The following is a 25,045-nucleotide window of genomic DNA, read 5'->3' on the forward strand; positions in this document are numbered from 1 at the left end:
GCTGATGTTTTTACAGTATTTTATGCCCTCCCCCCCAAAAATCACCTGCAGTTGAAATTCTGCCAGCAGACTGCCGGTTGGGGAACCCTGCATTATAGTGATGATATGTCAGTAGATACAGTATGTAGGTGGAGTTCATGACCCTTTCAATCATTCCATATAGGGGTTGTAGAATACAGCATTAGCCCTTTGATACACCAACAAATAGAAAAGTACTCTGAAATAAACTCTGGGTCCAAGACGTACTTCACTTCCTACCAAGATTTGGCATGTGTTTGTATTTTGTGTGTGACAGAGTGTGTGTGAGGGGATAAGAGGGGCTTGGTATACGGAGGTAATGTATACCAGTGGGTCGTTGGCTGGCATGTGGGCCCATGTCACACTGTGTGCAGCAGACAGACATAAGATGAGAGAGACCATGCGTAGGAGCGATCTCCATATCAAATCAAATCACATTTTATTTGTCACATGCGCCGTACACAACATCTGTAGACCTTACAGTGAAATGCTTACTTACAAGCCCTTAACCAACAATGCAGTTTAAAAAAAAATCATATTTAAAAAATAAAACAAAAAACAAATAACTAAAGAGCAGCGATAAAATAACAATAGCGAGGCCATATACAGGGAGCACCGGTACAGAGGGAGTCACTGTACTGTATATGGGATACTGTAGGTCTGCTACTGGTACTGGCTTGATTGGAAGTACTGTATAGGTTCTGCTATGCTACATGCCTGTATAGGTTTAAGGCTCTTGTATCCTGTAAGTGTGCATCCCAAATGGCACTCTATACCTTATATAGTGCACTACGTTTGACCAGGTTCCATAGGGCTCCATATAGTGCATTACTTTGACCAAGGTCCAAAGTAGTGCACTATATAGGGAACAAGGTGCCATTTGGGACAAAGCCTGAGTGTGTAGACCAGGGATGGGCAACTTTGATGGGGGTGGGGGCCACAAAAAATCTGAAGTCATCATGAGGGGCTGAAGTGGCTCGCGGGTCTGTGTATCCACATCCCATACCAACCCTGGTGTAAACCTACATGGAAAGTGGGAACAGTGTCTACATGTGGTGGAGATAACTAGAGCCAGGATGGGGTGTCAGGCTGACAGACAGAAGTCATTGGTGCTCTCTAGAAGGTCTGAATCCCCATAACAACAGTTCTGTGAAAGGGGATGGAGGCCTGACAGAGTAATGGGTCTCTGTAATGAATGATGAGAATGGTGACATTGGAAGAGGTGGGAGACCTTGGTTGCGTCCAAAATGGAACCCTATTCCCTATACAGTGCACTACTTTTGACCCGGGCCCATAGCGCTCTTGTCAAAACTACTGCCCTACCTTTCCAAAGAACATACTGAATAAAGATGGAAGGCTGCAGGATCCACAACCCTGAGAAAGGCTTATAAACTGTAGCTTAGTTCTAAAGAGGGACAGACATTGTATGATGCACAACCCTGAGAAATACTTATACATTATAGCAGTGGTCACCAACCCGTTGGTCGCTATCAACTGGTCGATCTCCAAGATATTCCTAGTTGATCGCCAAACATTTCTGTAAAAAACAACAACGATGAAGCCTTGCATTCCTATTTTTTTTTATTTGTCTCGTTCTGATGGAGGTAGGTGCAACCAATTCAGCCTCCCTCGCTGGGTAGGCGAAGTGTTCCCATTTTGAATCATTACATTTGTCTGAAGGTACAAACTCTGCCTTCCCGGCGGGCCCGGATAGCAAATCAAGTGCACTATAGGCCTACCACTGGCCAATCAGATGTCTCAGATTACTGTGCCTGCAGTAACGTCGCAGGCGCAAAAGAAAGCTACAGCAAAGTTAATACAATGAGATTTCAAAATGTTTAAAACCATGACCAGAGAGAGACTGTCAACTAATACAGCAAAGAGATGCTGTTTTTATGAGTGAGTTCATGTTTAAGTTCTTAGTCAGCTGTCATGCCCTGACGTTAGTTATCTATGTTTTATGTGTTATTTTAGTCAGGTCAGGGTGTGACGAGGGTGAGTATGTGTGTTTTTTGTCTTGTCTAGGGGTTTTACTATATCTATGGGGTTTTTGTATGTCTAGGTATTTGTAGGTCTATGGTGGCCTGAATTGGTTCCCAATCAGAGACAGCTGTTTACCGTTGTCTCTGATTGGGGATACTATTTAGGTTGCCATTTCCATTTTGTTTTTTGGGGTTATTGTGTATGTATAGTTGCCTGTGTCAGCACTCGGTTTAAATAGCTTCACGGTCGTTTTGGTTAGTGCTTATTCGTTAATTAAAATAGAATGTATTCATATCACACTGCGCCTTGGTCTCCTCGTTATGACGAACATGACATCAGCACTATCAACACCTTTTATTCAAACTTTTCTAAACCAGAAAATGTGCGTTCTTCCTACTTCCACTTGCGCTACAACCAGCACTGCAGCTGTAATGATAGGCTTGCACTATTATAATTAGCAGCTTGCGTCTTTTGTAATATTGAGGAATACCTTTTCTGTTAATAGGAAAAACAACATGAATTTGTGCATGAGGCAGAAATAATGCGGTGCGACTTGAGTTTTGTCATCAGCTGGAAGACGGTGTCAGCGGAGGAAAGGGAGAGCGGAAGGATGTTGAGAGCTGCTCTCTTCCTCCATTGAGACCTTAAAAGCCCAGTAAAATAAAATGATTTAAAAACGGATCTATTATCGGTGTCTTCATGTTATAGTCTGCCTCATATTTTGAAATTACATTTTTTTTAAATGGTCCTAACATTGGCAGGACGACCAAAGCCAATATGCGGTGATAATATATTGGGCCTATAGCCTACTGCATAAACCTCATTGCTATAGCACTGTTTTTAATAGGTTCATGTTGCATAGGCTTACACTTCAGTCACGTTAAAACAAATCTGAGTGGTAGATCTCGACTTGCATTTAGACTCAAAGTGATCTTGAATCAGAGAAGGTTGGTGACCACTGCACTATATCTTCCTACTAAAGACGCATAATGTATGAGACATTCAGCAGCAATGGCCACACAAAGACGACAGACTCCCTCACACAAGACGAGATAAGATGGATAACACGTCAGCAGACAGGAGAAAGCCCATAGCCAGTGTTGGCGCTTAAACATTTTCAAGTGCTGAAGGTAGACTAGTTTGTAATAACATCTGAGAGACACTCAGCCTGTAAGAACCACACAGACAGAACATGAGGTGATACCAGGTGAATGAAAGATAACCAGAAAGTTGTGTTGTCTGGTAGAATATATACAGATTTCTCTCTGTTACCTGGATAAGAATCAAAGTCAAACTAAAACAGTAGCCAACACCAGTTCAGGCAACAAAGAAGGAAATCAAAACTAAAGTGTTTACCTTAATCCATCCTAGCTTCATAGACAGTGAAAGCGTAAGAAGAAATATCCTACCACAATTAATGACAGTAAGACCTAGACATTATACTAAGACCAGAAACCCCCAACTCATCCTCCTTCCCCATTCTACCTCTATTCCAGTAACTCTATGGTCAGTTTCAAAATTATTAATCAGCTTCTCGAACACTTTACTCACTTACGGGCACAAATAGAGGAGTTTCTAAGTGGCTGTCTAGGGTTGTGCTACTGAGACTCCTAACAGAGTTATCATAACACAGACAAACCACTCCAACCATTTCCCAGCCATCGAGTCAAAAGAGCCGAAGCAAACACCATTGCATCAAAGGGAGGATTCATATTTAACGCAGAATCAGGCACAGATTGTGTCCAAAATGGCACCCTATTCCCTTTATTGAACTACTTTTGACCAGGGCCCATAAGCTCTGCTCAAACACAGTGCAGTTTATAGGGAATAGAGTGTCCTTTTGAATGCAGACACTGAGAGGTTGGGAAATGGCAGCATAGCAGCCTTGACAACCCCGTGCCCAGACAGTCACCTCAGGTTGTTGTCACTTCCGGTTGGAACCCCTATCAGAGACACTTGCAGCCAGCCAGTCACCCAGGAGTTGAGTCTAGTTTGCCAGCGGTTGTGGGAAGACACTACCCAGGGGTGTAAGCCTTGTTTGGGCTGAGCCATATGGGAGGCAAGAGAGGTAGAGGTGTTCCAGAATATTCTCTAGCGTCGATGGTGAGCTACAGAGGGATATTACAGAGACAATGACATAAACACTGATCCTTCCAGAAGGACAAACATCTCTGCAGCACTCCACCAAGAGTATGTCTTCCTTCATCACAACAATGTCCTTTTCCCATCTCGCCCATCTGAAAAGCTCAGGTGCTACTCCAAAATGAAGTGTTTTCCTCATTGCCCTCCTTTTAAAACACAGCAAACAACGACCAGACAGACAGACTGAGGGAGGGAGGACAGAGCTACAGTAACAATGGAGCGACAGACTATAAATGTAGAGAAGGACACAAAAGACAGGGAGAGGAAGGGACTGAGGAGGGTGGAACAGGGGTTAAAAGCCTGGGAGGAAAGTCTGAAAAAAGGAACCAGCAGCTACAGCATTTGTCAAATAGAAAACAAGACTGAGGTAGAAAGAGAGGCAGAAACAGAACATGAAGAGGTAAAAAGAAGGGAGGATAAATAAGGGAAGGAAGAAAAGAGAAAGAGGGAGGAGGGGATATAGTAGAAACCCATGGACGATCACTAACCTGGCCCCCCTTGGGCTGGTAATTGATGTTGTCTGTGGAGCCGATCTTAGACTTGACATTCTTGAGGTCTGGCAGGGGCTGGTTGAGGACGCGAAGCTGTTTGGGGGTGGTGGCGGGGGACTTGGGAGGGGTGCGGAGCAGAGCCACCTTGAATAAATTAGTTGCCATAAGTTGAATTGATGCCATGATATACTCAGATTTTATTTGGAAAAAAGATTAGCTAATCTCAATATGATCTCCTGAATAAATAAGGGATAAATCCATAAAGTACAATTATATACAGTGCATTTAGAAAGTATTCAGACCCCTTAACTCTTTCAACATTTAGCTACATTACAGCCATATTCTAAAATGTATTAAATAAATGTTCCTCATCAATCTACACACAATACCCCATAATGACAAAGTGAAAACAGGTTTTTATATATTTTTGAAAATGTATTTAAAATATAAAACAGAAAAACATTAATATCAGTGGTATTCAGACCCTTTGCTATGAGTCTCGAAATTGAGCTCAGGAGCATCCTGTTTCCTTTGATCATCCTTGAGATGTTTCTACAACTTGATTGGAGGTAAATTCAATTGATTGGACATTATTTGGAAAGACACACACCTATCTACAGTTGACAGTGCATGTAAGAGCAAAAACCAAGCCATGAGGTCAAAGGAATTGTCCGTAGACCTCCGAGATAGGATTGTGTCAAGGCACAGATCTGGGGGAGGGTACCAGAAAATTCCTGCAGCATTAAAGGTCCCCAATAACACAGTGGCCTCAATCATTCTTAAATGAAGAAGTTTGGAACCACCAAGACTCGTCCTAGAGCTGGCCGCCTGGCCAAACTAAGCAATCGGGGGAGAACCAATAACTCGTTGGTCACTCTGACAGAGCTCCAGAGTTCCTCTGTGGAGATGTGAGAACCTTCCAGAAGGACAAACATCTCTTCAGCACTCCACCAATCAAGCCTTAATAGTAGAGTGAACAGACAGAAGCCACTCCTCAGTAAAATACACAACAGCCCGCTTGGAGTTTGCCAAGAGGATGTTAAAGGACTCTGGCCATGAGAAACAAGATTCTCTAGTCTGATGAAACAAAGATTTTACTTTTTGGCCTGAATGCCAAGCGTCACGTCTGGAGGGAACCTGGCACCATCCCTATGGTGAAGCAGGGTGGTGGCATTATCATGCTGTAGGGATGTTTTTCAGGAGTGGCTTCAGGACAAGTCTCTGAATGTCCTTGAATGGCCCAGCCAGAGCCCAGACTTGAACCCAGTCAAACATCTCTGGAGAAGCTGTGCAGCGACGCTTCCCATCCAACATGACAGAGCTTGAGAGGATCTGCAGAAGAAACTCCCCAAATACAGGTGTGCCAAGCTTGTAGCGTCATACCCAAGAAGACTCAAGGCTGTAATCGCTGCCAAAGGTGCTTAAACAATGTACTGAGTGAAGGGTCTGAATACTCATGTAAATGTGATATTTCCGTTTGTTATTTTTATTTGATAAATTTGCAAATATTTCTACAAAACCTTTTTGCTTGGTCATTATGGGGTGTTGTGTGTAGATTGATGAGGGGGGGGAAACTATTTAATCAATTTTAGAATAAGGCTGTAATGTAACAAAATGTGTAAAGTCAAGGGGTCTGAATACTTTCCGAATGCACCGTATTTGTCTAATTTAAAACACATTTCGAGTAGCTGCCTCCAGTATAACAGCATTGATTCCTGGTCAACAGTTGTGCACAACGTAAGGAAAAGGGTGCCATTTGGGAAGCACACTGTACCTTCTTCTCCTGCAGCAGGCTGAGTGAACGTGGTGTGCCGGGGGTGCGAGGGGTTCCGGGTGTGCGGCAGGAGTAGCTGTAGCTGGGAGGGGTTCCAGGGGTGATGGCTGTGGACCCTGGGGTGCGGGGTGTGGTGGGACCGCTGCACAGCGAGCGGGAACGCATCGACTGTGTGCCTGGGTGTGGGGAGGTCATAGAAAGTTCATAGAGGTCATACAGAGAGGTTACACAAAGGTCAATCAGAGGTTGGGCACCTCTCACCATTACTCTAGCCTGGTCTCAGATCTATATGTGCAGTCTTGCCATTTTCTGTTGTCTATGGTCCATTTGAGTTGGCAAGACAGAACAAACAGATCTGGTACCAGGCTAACATAACCAAAGTATTTAAAGTTAGTCAGATGAAGAATGGCTCAAAACATACACAAACAGAATGAAACAGTGTAGTTACTAGAATGAAAGAATGAAATAATGAATGAAGCCCAAACTATAGGATTGAACAACTTGATTACTAACTACTAAGGATGAGACAGAGATGTGATCTTGAACACACAGCGAGACTGAGATGAGCTGGGTGAGATCATGTGAGACAAGATGAGACTAGGTAAGACATTGCAGGACTAGGTGAGATACTGCAGGACAAGGTGAGACTGGATGACAAGGTGAGACTGGATGACAAGGTGAGACTGGATGACAAGGTGAGACTGGATGACAAGGTGAGACTGGATGACAAGGTGAGACTGGAAGTAAATCCAGTTGAAATGGGGGACAGAGTGAGACATGGATGAGACTAGATGGGATTGAGAGTTCTTCTCTACCTGTCCAACTAGGGGCACGTCCTGTTCTATGCTCCGCCCTGACCTCTGTACGGAACGCTAGAGGAGAGCAGGAGCGGAAGAGGATTAAACAGAGGACAGAGAGATAGAGCGAGAGAAAGACCAAGAGAAAAAGCAAGAGCGAGAAAGAAAGAGGCTAAGCGAGAGAGACCGGCAGAAAGAGAGAAACCAGGAGTAGGGACTTACACGTAGGTCTGCGGGGGTACCGTGGAGCCGGAGCTGGTGATTGAGGTGGAGCTCTCCTCCTGGTCGTGTGGGTGATGGTGGGTACGCCGGCTCAGGATAGAGGCAGGCCGCGGCAGGGATGACCTCTTTGGGCTCTGAGAACCACCATCCTGTCACATACAAACACACACACAGGAAGGCAAACAGGCACAGAAACACACACACACACACACAAACACATACATTTATCTTAGTACTGTATTTACAGAAGTGCACAAGTCAGAAAATGCCCCAGCTTTAGCATAGGTATTAATTTACAGATGTGAGATCAGTTGATCAGTTCAGGGCCATATGCTAACCTTACCACGTCTATCAGTCTGTGTAGTGTTGGGGAGTCACGAGGCCCGACCGAGGAGGGACGGGGCCTATCAAGCTCCACCTCCACCAGGAAGTTATTTTTATTGTGGGAGGAGAAAGAGGAGATAAGGCGAGGGGGCAGGAGGGTGGCCGCTCACATTTTACAGGTGGGGATCTTTGTCAGTGGTGGCGACTAAGTGACAGACAGACATATGGGGAAGAGATGGGGGATATTGGGGTGAGAGATGGGAGAGTTACAGGAGAGAGATGGGTGAAAGATGGGGGAGATAAGGGTGACAAATGGGTGAGAGACCAGGGAGAGATGGGGAGATATGGGGGAGAGATGGAGGAGAGATGGAGGAGAGATATGGGGGAGATACGGGTGAGAGATGGAGCAGAGATGGAGGAGAGATAGAAGAGAGATGGGGGAGATACAGGTGACAAATGGGTGAGATGGGGGGGATATGGGGGAGATACGGGTGACAAATGGAGGAGAGATGAAGGAGATATGGGAGAGATGTGGGTGAGAGATGGGGGAGAGATGGGTGAGATATGAGTGAGCGACGGGGGAGATATGGGTGAGATATGGGTGAGATGGGGGAGAGATGGGGGAGATACAGGTGACAAATGGGTGAGATGGGGGAGATATGGGGGAGATATGGGAGAGATGCGGGTGAGAGATATGGGAGAGATGCGGGTGAGAGATGGGGGAGAGATGGGTGAGATATGAGTGAAAGATGGGGGAGATACGAGTGAGAGACGTTGGAGATACGGGGAGATATGGGGGAGAGATGGAGGAGAGATGGAGGAGATACGGGTGAGAGATGGGGCAGATATGGGGGAGATACGGGTGAGAGATGGGGGAGAGATATGGGGGAGATACGGGTGAGAGATAGAGGAGAGATGGGGGAGATATGGGTGAGATGGGGGAGAGATGGGGGTGATACAGGTGACAAATGGGTCAGATGGGGGAGATATGGGGGAGATACCGGTGACAAATGGGTGAGATGGGGGAGATACGGGTGAAATACGGGGGAGAGATGGGGGAGAGACGGGGGAGAAATGGGGGAGATAAGGGGAAAGATGGATTAGAGATGAGTGAGAGATGGGCGAGAAACAGACAGAGTGCAAACCAAAACACAAGTAAACAAGGATAAAATAATGACAGTGGAACCAAAGATGACTGTACTGAACATCATTTCCTCGGCAATTGTGCAAACAGATATATACTATATACAGTGCCAGTCAAAAGTTTGGACACACCTACTCATTCAAGGGTTGTTCTTTATTTTACTATTTTCTACATTGTAGACTAATACTGAATACATCAAAACTATGAAATAACACATATGGAATCATGTAGTAACCAAAAAAGTGTTAAACAAATAAAAATATATTCACGAAGTCTCCTCTGAACAGTTGATGATGAGATGTGTCTGTTACTTGAAGTCTGTGATGCATTTATTTGGGCTGCAATCTGAGGTGCAGTTAACACTAATGAACTTATCCTGTGCAGCAGAGGTAACTCTGGGTCTTGTGTGATGATTTTTGAGAATGCACTTCAAGAAACTTTCAAAGTTCTTGAAATCTTCCGTATTGACTGACCTTCATGTCTTAAAGTAATGATGGACTGTCACTTCTCTTTGCTTATTTGAGATGTTCTTGCCATAATATGGACTTGGCCTTTACCAAATAGGGCTATCTTCTGTATACCACCCCTATCTTGTCACACAACTGATTGGCTCAAACACGAAAGAATTCCCACAAATGAACTTTTAACAAATGTCTTATGGCTGCAGGGGCAGTATTGAGTAGCTTGGATGAAAGGTGCACAGAGGTGCCCATATTCAACTACCTGCTCCTCAGTCATAGTTGCTAATATTTGCATATTATTATTAGTATTGGACAGAAAACACTCTGAAGTTTCTAAAACTGTTTGAATTATGTCTGTGAGTATAACAGAACTCATATATCAGGCAAAAATCTGAGAAATTCCACTTCCTGTTTTTTTTCTTCTGGGGGTTGCAGATTTTCAACAAAGCTCTCATTGAAATTACAGCGAGATATGGATGAGTTTTCGCCTTCCACTAGATGTCAACAGTCAATAGAACTTTGTCTGATGACTCTAATGTGAAGGGGGGTCGAATGACACAGGAAATAGTCACCACTACCACGAGTTGACCATGCATTCACTACATGCGTTCACAGGGGAAGGACCTGCGTTCCACCGGTCATCTGAAGTCATTCTAATTATCCGATTGGAACGTTATTCAAGATATATGTAAACAACATTCTAAAGATTGATTCAGTACATCGTTTGACATGTTTCTACTGACTGTTAAGGAACTTTTGGACATTTCGTCACGTTATAGTGGACGCGCTTTGTGACTTTGGAATTGTTTACCAAACGCGCTAACCAAAGTAGCTAACTGGACATAAATAACGGACATTTTCGAACAAATCAAGCATTTATTGTGGACCTGGGATTCCTAGGACTGCATTCTGATGTTCATCAAAGGTAAGGAAACATTTATCATGTATTTTCTGGTTTCTGGTTTCTGTTGACTCCAACATGGCAGCTAATTTAGCTTCTGTTCTGAGCGCCGTCTCAGATTATTGCATGTGTTGCTTTTTCCGTAAACTTTCTTTGAAATCTGACACAGCGGTTGCATTAAGGAGAGGTATATCTATAATTCCATGTGTATAACTTGTATTATCATCTACATTTATGATGATTATTTCTGTTGAAACAATGTGGCTATGCAAAATCACTTGATGTTTTTGGAACAGTGAATCTAATAAGCCAATGTAAAGTCAGACTTTTTGATATAAATATGAACTTAATCAAACAAAACATGCATGTATTGTGTAACATGAAGTCCTATGAGTGACTGATGACTGATGAAGATAATTCAAGGTTAGTGATTCATTTTATCTTTATTTCTGCTTTTTGTGAATGCTATATTTCGCTGGCTGTGCTTATTGTGGTTTGGTGGAGACCTAACATAATCGTTTGTAGTGCTTTTGCTGAAAAGCATATTTGAAATCTGACACTTTGGTGGGATTAACAACGAGAATAGCTTTAAAATGGTATGAAACACATGTATGTTTTAGGAATTGTAATTATGAGATTTCTGAGGTTTGAATTTGGCGCCCTCTATTTCACTGGTAGTTGTCATATCGACCCCGTTAGCGGGATTGCAGCCATAACAAGTTAATTGAAATGCATTCCAGGTGACTACCTCAAGAAGCTGGTTGAGAGAATGCCAAGAGTGTGCAAAGCTGTCATCAAGGCAAAGGGTGGCTACTTCAAAGAATCTCAAATATAAAATATTTGTTTTACACTTTTTTGGTTACTACACAATTCGATATGTGTTATTTCCTGGTTTTGATGCCTTCACTATTATTCTACAATGTAGAAAATTTTAAAAAGAAAGAAAAACCCTGGAATGAGTAGGTGTGTCCAAACCTTTGACTGGTACTGTTTAAATATAGCCAATTGTCTTTGGGTTCTGGTTCCATAATATAATCACAGAATACAGTGTTCATGCATATGTGTGTGTGTGTGTGTGTGTGGTTAGCTAGCGTGGGCAGAGAATCCCAGGCTGCACTATACAGAGCAGAACTGAACAGTCCTGGGAGATGTGGCATTTAAAGCGCTGTGCCAGGCTGTGCTGTCTTTATTATTCTAAAAGAATGACTGTTATTATGTGGAGGAGTGACTGGCAGTCACGACCACAGATAATGGATGATAATTACAGCCCAAATGCATCCCAAATGGCACCCTATTCTCTATATAGTGCACTACCTTAGACCACCACTGAATGATGATTGGAGGGAAGAGAACAGAAACACTTCTATGTTTATCTGGCCTGGATGTTTAGTCCACTGTGACATAACCATCAGGGTGGATGGACATGCAGCTAAACAGGCCAAAGGGGATTCATTAAAAGGGGGACAGGATAGAGAAAGGATTTATGTTAGTTGATGTTAAGTGATTTTTTGCATAGAGGGATAAAACTGTGAGTTAATATGGACAGAAGAATTAGGTTCAGGCAGGGAAGCAGGTTTAAGCTGGTAAGAGGGGACTTATTTCTGACACTGTATCCAGAGTGTGTGTTTTAGTGTGCTCGGTAGGTAGGAAACAGAGGTAAAACAAGGAGATCGCCTACTACCTGAACTTGACCAATACTACAAAATCAACTTGTTTACCATTTCAAAAAGTTTTGCTACAGTGTGTCCTACTGAACATGACCATACACAGGTGACTTGTATTCTGTCATTAAATTGGACATGAAGTTATTGTATCGCATTGTGACGCGGTGTGTCGTACTTACTGAGGCTCTGTCCCGAGACTGTCTAGCAACACTGAGAGGCCGACGACCCTCTGGTACACCCACTGAAAGGAAGAGGAGAGTGGAGGAGAAGAAGAGGAGAGACAGAGAGAGAATGAGAGAAGGAAAGAGAGAGGGAGAAATAGAAAAGGGAAGGAGAGAGGAGGAGAGGACAATAGTGAGGGAGAGAGGAAGAGAAAGAAAGAGATGAGGAGAAAGGAGTGCGAGAGAGAAAGACAGAGTGTATAGTTAGACGTGATTTAAACATTAGGACAGATTGACAGAAACACAAAAACACTCTCCCACACACACAACAGCTGTGGCTGAAGCACGCCACCCACTCTACAGTCTACCAGCACAGTCTAACTGACAAGTATTGGGCTAACAGTTACCCCTCTTCTGTAAACCACTACAGCAAACTTTGTGAGAGTAAATCTAGCCCTAACTGGGTTATAGTATTGTATAATTATATGGTATTACTGTATACTATGAGGGAATTGGCTGAGATCCTATTTGAGCTGCTAGAAAAAAGCTCTGTTCTCCAATGCTTTAGCAGGAAATTATACAGAATATAGGATTTTGGATTACATACAGTAAGTGCACCGTCCATCCCACCCCCTGAACAATTTAATTGGGGCAATGCAGCAATTTAGAGGGTTTACATTGAACATAGTCTATCTATCATAAACAATTACGAGAGAGCTTCTGGAGGAAATGGCAAAGAAAACCACACATTTAAAAACAGTGCACAAGTATGATTATTTATTATACAGTACCAGTCAAAATTTTGGACACAGCTACTCATTCCAGGGTTTTTCTTAATTTTTACTATTTTCTACATTGTAGAATAATAGTGACGATATCAACACTATGAAATAACACATATGGAATTATGTTGTAATCAAAAAAGTGTTAAATAAATCAAAATATATTTTATATTTGAGATTCTTCAAAGTAGCCACCCTTTGCCTTGATGACAACTTTGCACACTCTTGGCATTCTCTCAACCAGCTTCAATTAACAGGTGTGCCTTATTAAAAGTTAATTTGTGGAATTTCTTTCCTTCTTAACGCATTTGAGCCAATCAGTTGTGTTGTGACAAGGTAGGGGTGGTATACAGAAGATAGCCCTATTTGGTAAAGACCAGGTCCATATTATGGCAAGAACAACTCAAATAAGCAAAGAGAAATGACAGTCCATCATTACTTAAAGACATGAAGGTCAGACAATCCAAAAAATGTCAAGAACATTTAAAGTTTCTTGAAGTGCAGTCTCAAAAATCATCAAGCACTATGATGAAACTGGCTTTCATGAAGACCACCACAGGAAAGGAAGACCCAGAGTGACCTCTGCTGCCGAGGACAAGTTCATTAGAGTTAACTGCAACTCAGATTGAAGCCCAAATAAATGCTTCACAGAGTCAAGTAACAGACACATCTCGACATCAACTGAATCAGGCTTTCATGGTCGAATTGCTGCAAAGAAACCACTACTAAAGGACACCAATAAGAACAAGAGACTTGAAGAACACGAGCAATGGGGATTAGACTGGTGGAAATCTGTCCTTTGGTCTGATGAGTCCAAATGTGAGATTTTTGGTTCCAACCGCCATGTCTTTGTGAGATGCAGAGTAGGTGAATTGGATGATTTCCAAGTGTGGTTCCCACCGTGAAGCATGGAGGAGGAGGTTTGATGGTGTGGGGGTGCTTTGCTGGTGACACTGTCAGTGATTTATTTAGAATTCAAGGCACACTTAACCAGCATGGCTACCACAGCATTCTGAGATATGCCATCCCATCTGGTTTGCGCTTAGTGGGACTATCATTTGTTTTTCAACAGGACAATGACCCAAAACACACCTCCATGCTGTGTAAGGTCTATTTGACCAAGAAGGAGAGTGATGGAGGTGCTGCTTCAGATGACCTGGCCTCCACAATCACCCGACATCAACCTAGCTGAGATGGTTTGGGATGAGTTGGACCGCAGAGTGAAGGTAAAGCAGCCAACAAGTGCTCAGCATACGTTGGAACTCCTTCAAGACTGTTGGAAAAGCATTCCTCATGAAGCTGGTTGAGAGAATGCAAAGAGTGTGCAAAGCTGTCATCACGGCAAAGGGTGGCTACGTTGAAGAATCTAAAATATATTTTTATTTCTTTATCACTTTTTTGGTTACGACATGATTCCATATGTGTTATTTCATAGTCTTGATCTATTCACTATTATTCTACAATGTATAAAATAGGAAAGAAAAGAAAAACCATTGAATGAGTAGGTGTGTCCAAACCTTTGACTGGTACTGTATATCTACTGAGCATTCGGAAAGTATTCAAACCCATTGACATTTTCCTATTTTTTTTATTTTTTACATTACAATCTTATTCTAAAATTGATTTTTTTTTCAATCTTATCAATCTACACACTGATTCCATTGATCGTCCTTGAGATGTTTCTACAACTTAATTGGAGTCCACTTGTAGTAAATTTAATTAATTTGACATGATTTGGAAAGGCACACACCTGTCTATATAAGGTCCCACGGTTGACAGTGCATGTCAGAGCAAAAACTAAGCAATGAGGTCAAAGGAATTTTCCATAGAGCTCTGAGACAGGATTGTGTCGAGGCACAGATCAGGGGAAGGGTAAAAAAAATGTCTGCAGCTTTGAAGGTCCCAGAGAACACAGTGGCCTCCATCATTCTTAAATAGAAGTTAGTTTGGAACAACCGAGACTCTTCCTAGAGCTGGCCGCCTGGACCAAACTGAGCAATCAGGGGAGAAGGGCCTTGGTCAGGGAGGTGACCAAGAATCCTCTGACAGGGTTACAGAGTTCCTCTGTGGAGATGGGAGAAGCTTCCAGAAGGACAACCATCTCTGCAGCACCCAACCAAACAGGACTTTAAGGTAGAGTGGCCAGATGGAAGCCACTCCTCAGTAAAAGGTAGAGTTTGCCAATCGTTACCTAAAGGACTTAGACCATGAGAAAACAAGATTCTCCGGCCTGATGAAATCCAGATTGAACTCTTTGGCCTGAATGCCAAACGTCACATCTGGAGGAAACCTGTCACCGCCCCTACAGTGAAGCATGTTGGTGGCAGCGTCCTGCTGTGGGGATGGTTTTCAGCAGCAGGGACTGGGAGACTAGTCAGGGTTGAGGGAAAGAAACTATTTAATCCATTATAGAATAAGGTTTTAACAAAATGTGGAAAAAAATCAAGGGGTCTGAATACTTTCCGAATGCACTGTATATTGTGGAAACTCACTTTGTCAGGTGAGGTTAACCAGTATCTGTCTCCTTACAGCAAGCGGAGCCAAACTACCAGTTGCTTGGCAACCTCTACTTCCTGAATGACACTCTATTCCATTTATAGTGCACAAATTTTGACCAGAGTCCTATGGGCCCTGGTCAAAAGTAGTGCACTACATAGGGAATCGGGTGCAATTTGGAACTAATATCCTGCTCTGTGGAAATGCAGTGAAAACCTACTAATTGCACTGTAGTTCTTTTACAGCTGTAGTTCTTTCAAAGCAAACAACCAAAAATGATATAGGTTAAAGAGACACAGATTGAGTTAATAAGTGAGATGGTGAGAGATGGACAACTGGTGTTATATACAGAGAGAAAATAAAAGGTATTGCAGGTACACATAACTCTGAAGCAGTATCATTGACCAAACCATCTCCAACAAAAAAAGAAATCAAGAATGAACATGGAAGCTGAGGAGAACAAAAATACATTTTAAAAAATTACAAATGATACAATAAATGTAATAAATTGAGCTGTTCACAACAAGCCAACAATAAAGTCAAATAAAAAAAATGTAGAGCAAATTTGTTTTTATTCTAATAAAATGCAGACACTGAACATGACAAACAAATGCAACAGAATAACAATTGATAGATTAACAAAATAATTGATCAAATTGAACAAAAATATACGTTTTAAATCACTGTAAGGATGAGTTAACTGTAAAGCACTTTGTGAAACTGCTGATGTAAAAAGGGCATGAAAATACATTTGACTGATTGACTAGATGTGAATGTTGATGTTTGTAGCCGCATTGCAGATTTCTAGCCTTCCTGGCCCCGGCCAGCAGTTTTGCGCTCCAAATGGCACCCTATTTCCTATTTAGCGCACTACTTTTGACCAGAGCACATTGGGCCCTGGTCAACATTTGTGCGGTATATACCCAGGAATGATTGGTCACCTGTAGGTTTCCTCCTAGCACAGGGGTGGGCCTGGGCAGGACGCGAGTGTCGGACCGCAGTAGACTTTAACACACTCTTCCGAGATGGAGAGGAACGCATCTCAGCTTTCTTGGTCAGCTCAGTCTTCTTAATCACGGCTAGCAGAAGAGGGAGAGACATAGTTAAACAGAGATAGGGAAAGACAAACAAGTAACATAAGAAGAAAGAGAAGGAAGAGGGAGAGATAATCTAAGAGTGTGACAGAGGTTTGGTAGGACAGAACCACTCACCTGATTCCCAGTTAACACTCACTTGAGATCTTAAAGGCTTTTAAAGATGATTATCTTTGACAATTATAATGAAAGAGAATAACCAAGTCTGTCAATTAATAATGTATAACTACAAAGAACTATATAGAAATGAAAAGTGTTGTTGGTTTCCAAGACACATATCCAGCCTAGTCCTGGACTAAAACGTAATTTCAAAGGAGGTTCTTCACTGAAGTGTCCGGGAAACTGGCCCTCTAGAGTAACAAACTGAGCAGAGATCTACACCAAATAAAATCAAACAGAATTAAATAAGCTGTCAATAATAATGAATAACTAAAAATAATTTAAAAAAAACAACAACAACAAAAAACATAGTAACAAACTAATTTGGAGAGATACTGTAGTTCTGAACCTTTTTTCTTCTTGACGTCCTCCCTGGGGATATAGACCGGCTGCTTGTGAATGGGTTTACGTTCTGGTGTGGAGACGTGCCCCTCGCGCGCTTTCACCTGCCCCCCTTTAGACTTGGGATTCACTGGCTGCTTCTCCTGCTTCTGGTGTTGGGGAGCCTTCTCCTTCTCGACTGGTGGGGCTGGGACCCGGTCGGCTCTCAGGGGCTCGATCTGCTCTGTAGCCATGCTCTTGTCATCATCCACATCTACAGTGCAGAGGTCTACGTATAAAATAGACATGGTAAGATCATCATGCAGTAGTACTACGGTCACAACACAATACATGGGTGAAGAGAGGTGAGGTTAAGGGTCACAGACACACTTCTTCCAGGAAGTCAACAGTGTTAACGTAACTTTGTTATGATGATGAAATATGTCTTCATTATGAAAAGGCTGTAATAAACATGAACATGCATATGTACTATTTCATTTTCTAATATCTGATTATATAATTATTTGTGGTCACTGAAACGTAATTTATCTGTCATTGAAACCTGTATTATGGGATGATAACAGAGAGAAATCTCACCTTGAGTGTCGACCCAAGAGCTGTCTAGGATTGAGTCGTCCATGGTGGTCTCGTCTCTGTCGTAGCTCTCTGTCTGTCCCTCGGTCTCTGTCTGCACCTCCTTCTCTGGGGAGGCCTGCACCTCCTTCTCACAGACCTCCTCTGAGACATCCCCCACCTCCTCCAGACTTGCTGCCTCCATGATCTCCACCTCCTGGGACTCCTCCTCCTCCTCTTCCTCCTGTTCGTGGAGAGCCTGTGGTGTCTCAGGCTCAGGTAGAGCAGAGAAACGCACGCTGTGTCCTGGCTCCTCGCCCTCGTCGATGGTCTGGACTACAGTGATGAAGTCATCTTCTACAGTCACCACTGACTCTATGGCAGCTCTGGGCTCTGGAACGTCATCCACCGCTGCTCCTGCCCCTGCCAGAACTTCACCATCTTCCTCTTCTTCTTCTTCTTCCTCGTCTTTCATTATATCCTTCTCAAACTTCTCTTCTTTCTCTCCAGGATTTGTTGGTTTTATCTCGATCATGCTTTCCTCCTGTTCCACCACCTGCTCTATATTATCCTCCTTCTCATCTTCCTTTTTCTTTTCTTCTATGTTCTTTTCTTTGACCTCTACAACCTGCTCCTTCTTCAGCTTCTCTTCGCTAACTTTCCCCTTCTCTTCTTCTGTGGTGCTCACACCACCACCTGACACAGACGGAGATGTCGCCATGAAGTCAACATTCGGAGGCGTTGTCTGACCTCCCGTCTGTTTAGGTTTCTCGGTGTCCATAACTGGAACCTTCTCTTCTTCTGTGGTGCTCACACCACCACCTGACACAGACGGAGACGTCGCCATGAAGTCAACCTTCGGAGGCGTTGTCTGACCTCCCGTCTGTTTAGGTTTCTCGGTGTCCATAACTGGAACCTTCTCTTCTTCTGTGGTGCTCTCCACGGAGGAGGCCGGGGAGGGCCTGGCGGGCCTGCTGATCCGGTTCTTGGCAACCCCAGTCAGTTGGTAGACATCTTCGGCATCCACCTCCTCGTATGCCTCCTGGTGCACCAAGAACTTGTCCTTCACCTTCTCCCTTAACTCCTGCAGCTCTCGCTCCTCCTCCATGCTCAGGGGCCTGTCCTCCATCTCCAGCCGGCGGATCTGCCTCTCGTAGGCAGCTATCTCAGCATCTGTCTCTGGTCCCTCATTCTCTGCCTTTCCCTCCTCATCCAGGGTGACCATTACTGTAGGAGTCACAAAGGACTCTGCTGACTTCAGAGCTGAAGCCGGTTTGTCGTTTTGGTCCTCCATGGCAGATTTTTCATGGCTGATCTCTTTGTTGTCTTTTTCCTCTGAAGCGGAATCTTTCCGTCCCACTTGTTTTGCTTCTTCCTTTTCTTTGGAACCGTCACACACAGTTAACTGATTTGTCTTCTCGTCTTCGGCTAGTTTGTCTCTAGCTTCAATCTTCAGTTTTTCCTCTGCCATCTTTTCCTCCAGAGCCATAGGGGTGAAGCGCTGGGGCGGGGAGTCAATGGGACTATGGAGGTCAGCAGGGGAAGGCATGGGCCCTGAGTACTCACTGAACACACAGTAACCCAACTCTTCCAGCTGGCTCTCACTCTTGGCAAGACTCTGGCTCTGATTCTGGTCCCCCAGGACAAGGTTGGCCAGGGAGTCGCTCCCAATGCCTTGGGCGTCTGCAGGGACAGACTTCCTCCTCATGGTCTCTGGGTCATTGTTCTCAGAAGCTAGTCTAGACCTGGTGCCTGCAAGGTCCAGCATCTCAGGTAGGTCAGGAGCCATGACTGTCCCGTTTTTGTAGTAGTATTTGGGTGGAAAGGGAGACTCTGGCGACTCTGACCCCTGGGGGCTGGTCTTTTCGCCGGGGATTTCTCCTGTGTTGTAGGGAGGAGACGAGGAGTCGGACGTGACTGAGGCGGCCGTCTCCAGGATCAGGGGAGGGAAAGGCGGGGGCACCTTCTCTGCAGAAAGGGTGGTAACTGGGAGATAGTTGACAGACTCATCCAGACTGCCACTGGTAAAAGACATGATGTCCGTGGCCAGTGGGGAGAAGTTCCTAGGTAGGCCCTGGCCACTGGGATCCATCGATCCAATCGTAATGTTGAGAGAGTAGCTTCTCTGATCCAGGGCCAACTTCCCGGGGGAAAGCCTACATTCGTTGCTCCTGTCCAGGGCCGGTAAGGTATCCTTTTGATCTCCCATCGGACTCGTCTTGGTGTCTGGCTTCTTCTCCACTGACTGTGTTTGTGCCAACATGCTGTAGTTGATCTCAGGGGGTGACGTAAGTGTTGGGGAGCTTCTCCCTAAGCTCTTCTCTTGACCTGCGGTGCTCAGTTCATAATAACCTTCTGCTGCTTGAGCCTCCTTGGATCCCTCATCTGCCTTCAGGGCCAAAGTCTCGAAATAAGACGACATGCCAGATTTGTCTTTGTTAGAGTCAGAGGAGACACCTTGACCTTGATCTTTGTCTCCAGCTCTAGTGAACCCAGACACTGCAACCGTTGTGAGGTTACTGGACTCAAGAACTTCCACTGACGGCTGCTTCTCTGAGACTGTTTTAGGTTCATCTGGTATAGACATTTTGGTAGGCTCTTTGGCTTGGCTCTGGCTGTTAGAAAGGGAAGGGGACGGAGAAGCCATTTCTGTTTTGGGGTACAGGGGGGGTGCTGTGTGGTCCCCGCTGGAGAAAGCTGGACACTCTGGTTCAGTGAAGTCTGGGCTGAGGCATCCACTCTCACTGCCTGGTTTCTCCATGTCCATCTTTAAGTCTGTAAGGTAAATCTTTAGTCGTTAGTTTGGTTTTGCTTCAACACTCAACTATTAATTGTAGTACTTTGTTTAAGGACAGCCATTTTAAATAGGGCCAGCTATACTATCACAGACACAGGCAAAGCTCTGCTTACTGTTGCACAGTACAGAGGGCATCGCACATCACTGAGGAGGCAGGACAGGAGCATGAGGCGGAACCCACTCTCATATGGACAGAACAGAGGCATGGAACGTGATGGAACCGGAATGACGGAATTGGAATGCGCAGGCAGCCATACTGTTGATGGATGAGAAGAACCAAGCAATGAGGAATGGAATGGTTTTCAGACGAGTGACGACTTGACAATCTAATAGAGGTCAAATAATAGCCTTTCTGTCATTCTGTCAATTCTTAGTGACAAATCCTAATGATTTGCATTTAGCTAAATAATTACTTTACACCATGATTTGTCAGTGTGTGTAGAATAATTTGATCTTTGATTCATTAACATTGACTACATATTTAACTGTTAACTTTGAGGACGATATACAATAGTATATCTTTATTACAAGTTGTTAGTATAAAGTTCTTAAGTTCAACTAAGAAATAAACATTTGAACAACAGGAAAAATGACAGAATAACACAATATCGAACAGATGAAAACCAGTGAAATGGCACAAATGAATACAATGACAAAATAATGAAAACACTCTGATAGTATTACAATGACAGCTTAAGGAAAGTTGAACAGAAAATACTGTTGAAACCAATAGAGAACGGATGACTTACATGATGAATAAATGAGACGTCTATATGGGATACAACACAATAGGTTAACACCAATGAGACATCAATACATTGATAGGTAGCATCAGAGAGGGAAAGCACAGTTAGGAGGATCGGCAACATTTCATTAATACACAGACACGAAAAGGCCGGCCTCAAAATCTGCAACTAGAAACTGAAAACACAAGCAAGGAAAAAGCAAAAATAAACATGTCTCCTAGCTTTCACCATCAAGCCCGTGTTGCCTTGCAGCCTTTAGCAGAGCGTAGAGCAGGGGGGGGGGGCAACTTTGAGCCATTCCACCTAATTTAATCACTGATGAATTCCCTTAAAGCCTAAACGTTCTCATTTTCTATAAACAATACAATAACATGCATCCTGGGAGACCAGAAAGAGGGCAGACAGACACACCTTCATCAAGGCTCTCCTCCTTCCCCTCAGGCACTGCCACCTCCTCCTCCTCCTCAACCTCCTCCTCCCTCCCGTTAGGGCCATCAAGAGCAGCACTAAATGCCACTGCCTGCACAGGGGGCCCAGCCTGGGCCTCGCCTACAGCCGCAGCCTGTTCTAAGGGCTTGGTTGGGGGGCCGTCTGGCTCAGGCTCATCCCCACTCCACAGCTCCTCAAGAGCAGCCACGATTTCTGCTGCTGCCCCTTCCATCTCCTCATCCTCCTCCAACATCAACACTTCTTCCTCCTCCTCCTCCTCCTCCTCCTCCTCTTTGAAGTTATCTGTAAGAGCCTCGACAGTCTCTACTTTTCATAAAAGAAGGGGAGAGGTGGACAGTACACATCAAGACTATGGGTTGGCAACACAGACTTGGTTTACATGGGTGGCTCACAGATATAGATGCACATGTCACAGATGTTGTAGCGTATGAGTGAGTGACGTTTCTCCCCTGGCCATGTGATTTGTTTGGGTTTGAACTGGATGGATGTTTGGATCATAGAGTAAGCAGGCAGAGGCTTTTCTTGATAATAAAGATATCAAATAATCCTGAAAGAAAGACAGATACCGGTCCAGCACACTGTTGAATGTTCCTGCAGTTTTATTGAGTGCAACTGTGACAGAGAGGTCCCAAAAGTCTTTGTCAGGCTATAAAAGAACCCTCTTCTCTGTCTGTCCAATCTGCTGTGGCTCTAAGTTATCAAAAAGGCACACAATGGCCATAGTCTTTCTCTGTCACACACACCACATCAACACACCACATCAGGTAATTTTCATTTAAATGTTACTGTACATTTATCAGTAAGAAAATGCATGCATGATACACTATAACAGTATTTTGCAAGCAAAGTTGTGTGGCTATAAATACAGTCATGGCCAAAAGTTTTGAGAATGACACAAATATTAATTTTCACAAAGTCTGCTGCCTCAGTTTGTATGATGGCAATTTGCATATGCTCCAGAATGTTATGAAGAGTGAGTGATCAGATGAATTGCAATTTTTTGCAAAGTCCCTCTTTGCCATGCAAAACATTTCCACTGCATTTCAGCCCTGCCACAAAAGGACCAGCTGAAATCATGTCAGTGATTCTCTCGTTAACACAGGTGTGAGTGTTGACGAGGACAAGGCTGGAGATCACTCTGTCATGCTGATTGAGTTCGATTAACAGACTGGAAGCTTCAAAAGGAGGATGGTGCTTGGAATCATTGTTCTTCCTCTGTCAGTCATGGTTACCTGCAAGGAAACACGTGCCGTCATCATTGCTTTGCACAAAATGGGCTTCACAGGCAAGGATATTGCTGCCAGTAAGATAGCACCTAAATCAACCATTTATCAGATCATCAAGAACTTCAAGGAGAGCGGTTCAATTGTTGTGAAGAAGGTTTCAGGGCGCCCAAGAAAGTCCAGCAAGCGCCAGGACCGTCTCCTAAAGTTGATTCAGCTGTGGGATTGGGGCACCACCAGTACAGAGCTTGCTCAGGAATGGCAGCAGGCAGGTGTGAGTGCATCTGCACACACAGTGAGGCGAAGGCTTTTGGAGGATGGCCTGGTGTCAAGAAGGGCAGCAAAGAATAAAATTAATAAAATCCTTTGACACTTATGAAATGCTTGTTATTATATTTCAGTATTCCATAGTAACATCTGACAAAAATATCTAAACACACTGAGGACGCAGACTTTGTGGAAATTAATATTTGTGTCATTCCCAAAACTTTTGGCCACAACTGAATATTTTACACATAATATACTAAGGGGACGTTGCCTTCTCCTTATTAGTTGAGAGAAGAGCCACAAAAACATATCATAAATCCTACTCCCAGCTCATCCAAGATCTGTAACAATTTTCTGACTTCCTGTAGGCAGTGTAGGCACTAGGCAGAGAATGTGTCCTGTATCACTGTTCTAGGACCAGTCCTCAACCCTCCAAACCCAAACCATTAGATGATAGAAACAGATCTAGCCCCCAAACAAGCATATCCACACATCCACTCTCTGTCACCATGGAGCTGGGTGCCTCTGCTCCTAACTCCTAAGCTGTTATGCCGCCTGCGATTCTGAAATCCTGCTTAGAGGCAGAAAGACGCTGCTCAATTCAGCAGGCTTTATGTGGCGGAGCTATGCCTCGCCATGTGGCACGGTGCTCAGGGTTTTAGATGTGATGGCCTGGTGACTGTGCTGCTTGTGTGCTTGTGTGTGCGTGTGCGTGTGCGTGTGCGTGTGCGTGTGCGTGTGCGTGTGCGTGTGCGTGTGTGTGTGTGTGTGTGTGTGTGTGTGTGTGTGTGTGTGTGTGTGTGTGTGTGTGTGTGTGTGTGTGTGTGTAGCAGGGCCGTGACCGGATGTGGCAGCGTGCAGCAGTGTGCTGGGTCACATCACAGCAGGGACTCTCTCTCTGCCCAGGAAGAGACAGAGAGGAGGAGTGATGCCACACAGTCTACAAGCTGGAGACAGAGGAGAGAAGAGGACTGCTAAACCTACAGATGTATGGTCTTTATTTGAGCCAGTTTTCTCCAGCGGGACAATAATCCTGAAGCAACAGGAAATGTGAATTATTATGTGGATTCTAATTAATGGACATTTTTGTAGGGGTTGATACATTTTTCATAAAGGGAAAATCAAGTCTGAAATTTCAAAGTAGAAATTACAAACTTCAGAAGCCTTTTTAAACCTCAAATACACTACACGTTTTACATTTCTTGCATTGCAGGGTGATCAAATTAAGATCCTACATCTGTAGCTTCAGGGGATCTCTTTGCCCAGGGAGAGACAGAGAGGAAGACTGATGCCGTATACTGTAACACTTCCAGCTGTCTCCTGGAGACAGAGAGGAGACAGAGAGGGGAGGGCTGCTAAACCTCCAGCCTAGTACAGCCCTGATGAGGTGTTAAGTAAGGACATGTTTTTGTTTACTAATACTATAAGCCTTTGAGAGTTGTGAGAGAGCGTATTGAGAGTGTGTGTGAAGTGTGTCCTTTAAGAGATCGTGTGTCTATATGCAGAGTGTTAAGTGATCGAATAATAATCTACAACGGGTGTGTGTGTAAGGGCGGTGGTGGGACGCATGAGAAGGGGCTTGATGGGAGGGATCAGGGATGAGAGATGACAGACAGACACACAACACGCGTGAAGCATTAAGATGACACGGACAGGCAGAGAGGAAAACGTGCATGAAACAAGTCTTAGATCATGCTCAACAATCCCCTGTATATTGCTGCAAGCCATTTGGACCTGCATGCCACTCTATTTACGTGATATGCATATGACGTTGTTTGATCTGTATGCATAAACATGTGAACACTTCATGATGTGCATCCTTGCAAGTATGCACATGTACGTTTAAGAATTTCCTCAGCCCAGTTTGTATTCAAATTATGAATCAATACAGTTTATTGATTAGTTATCTTTTTCGGATCACTTTGAGAAATGATGCTTATATTTATCAGATTACTTTCAGAAGGTATGGAGGGCTTCCGGAGGCAACATTGACTAAAGGAAACAAATGGCTTTGATTGAGAAATAAATAGAAATGAAAACAAACTAGATAATCAA

General features: G+C 43.9%; 1 protein-coding gene across 1 annotated transcript in view; it reads right to left on the reverse strand.

Annotated features, from left to right (window-relative positions):
* map2 (microtubule-associated protein 2) overlaps positions 1–25,045 on the reverse strand; it is a 123,303-nt gene that overhangs the window by 12,306 nt on the left and 85,952 nt on the right. Inside the window, 10 exon segments of the mRNA XM_031797558.1 lie at positions 4,632–4,778; positions 6,409–6,584; positions 7,428–7,443; positions 7,445–7,576; positions 7,771–7,845; positions 12,101–12,162; positions 16,302–16,439; positions 16,963–17,223; positions 17,532–20,282; positions 21,462–21,803. Coding sequence (XP_031653418.1) covers positions 4,632–4,778; positions 6,409–6,584; positions 7,428–7,443; positions 7,445–7,576; positions 7,771–7,845; positions 12,101–12,162; positions 16,302–16,439; positions 16,963–17,223; positions 17,532–20,282; positions 21,462–21,803 — 4,100 coding nt within the window.

The sequence above is a fragment of the Oncorhynchus kisutch genome, linkage group LG2 (assembly GCF_002021735.2).
Source record: "Oncorhynchus kisutch isolate 150728-3 linkage group LG2, Okis_V2, whole genome shotgun sequence".
In the NCBI taxonomy this organism is placed as follows: domain Eukaryota; kingdom Metazoa; phylum Chordata; class Actinopteri; order Salmoniformes; family Salmonidae; genus Oncorhynchus; species Oncorhynchus kisutch.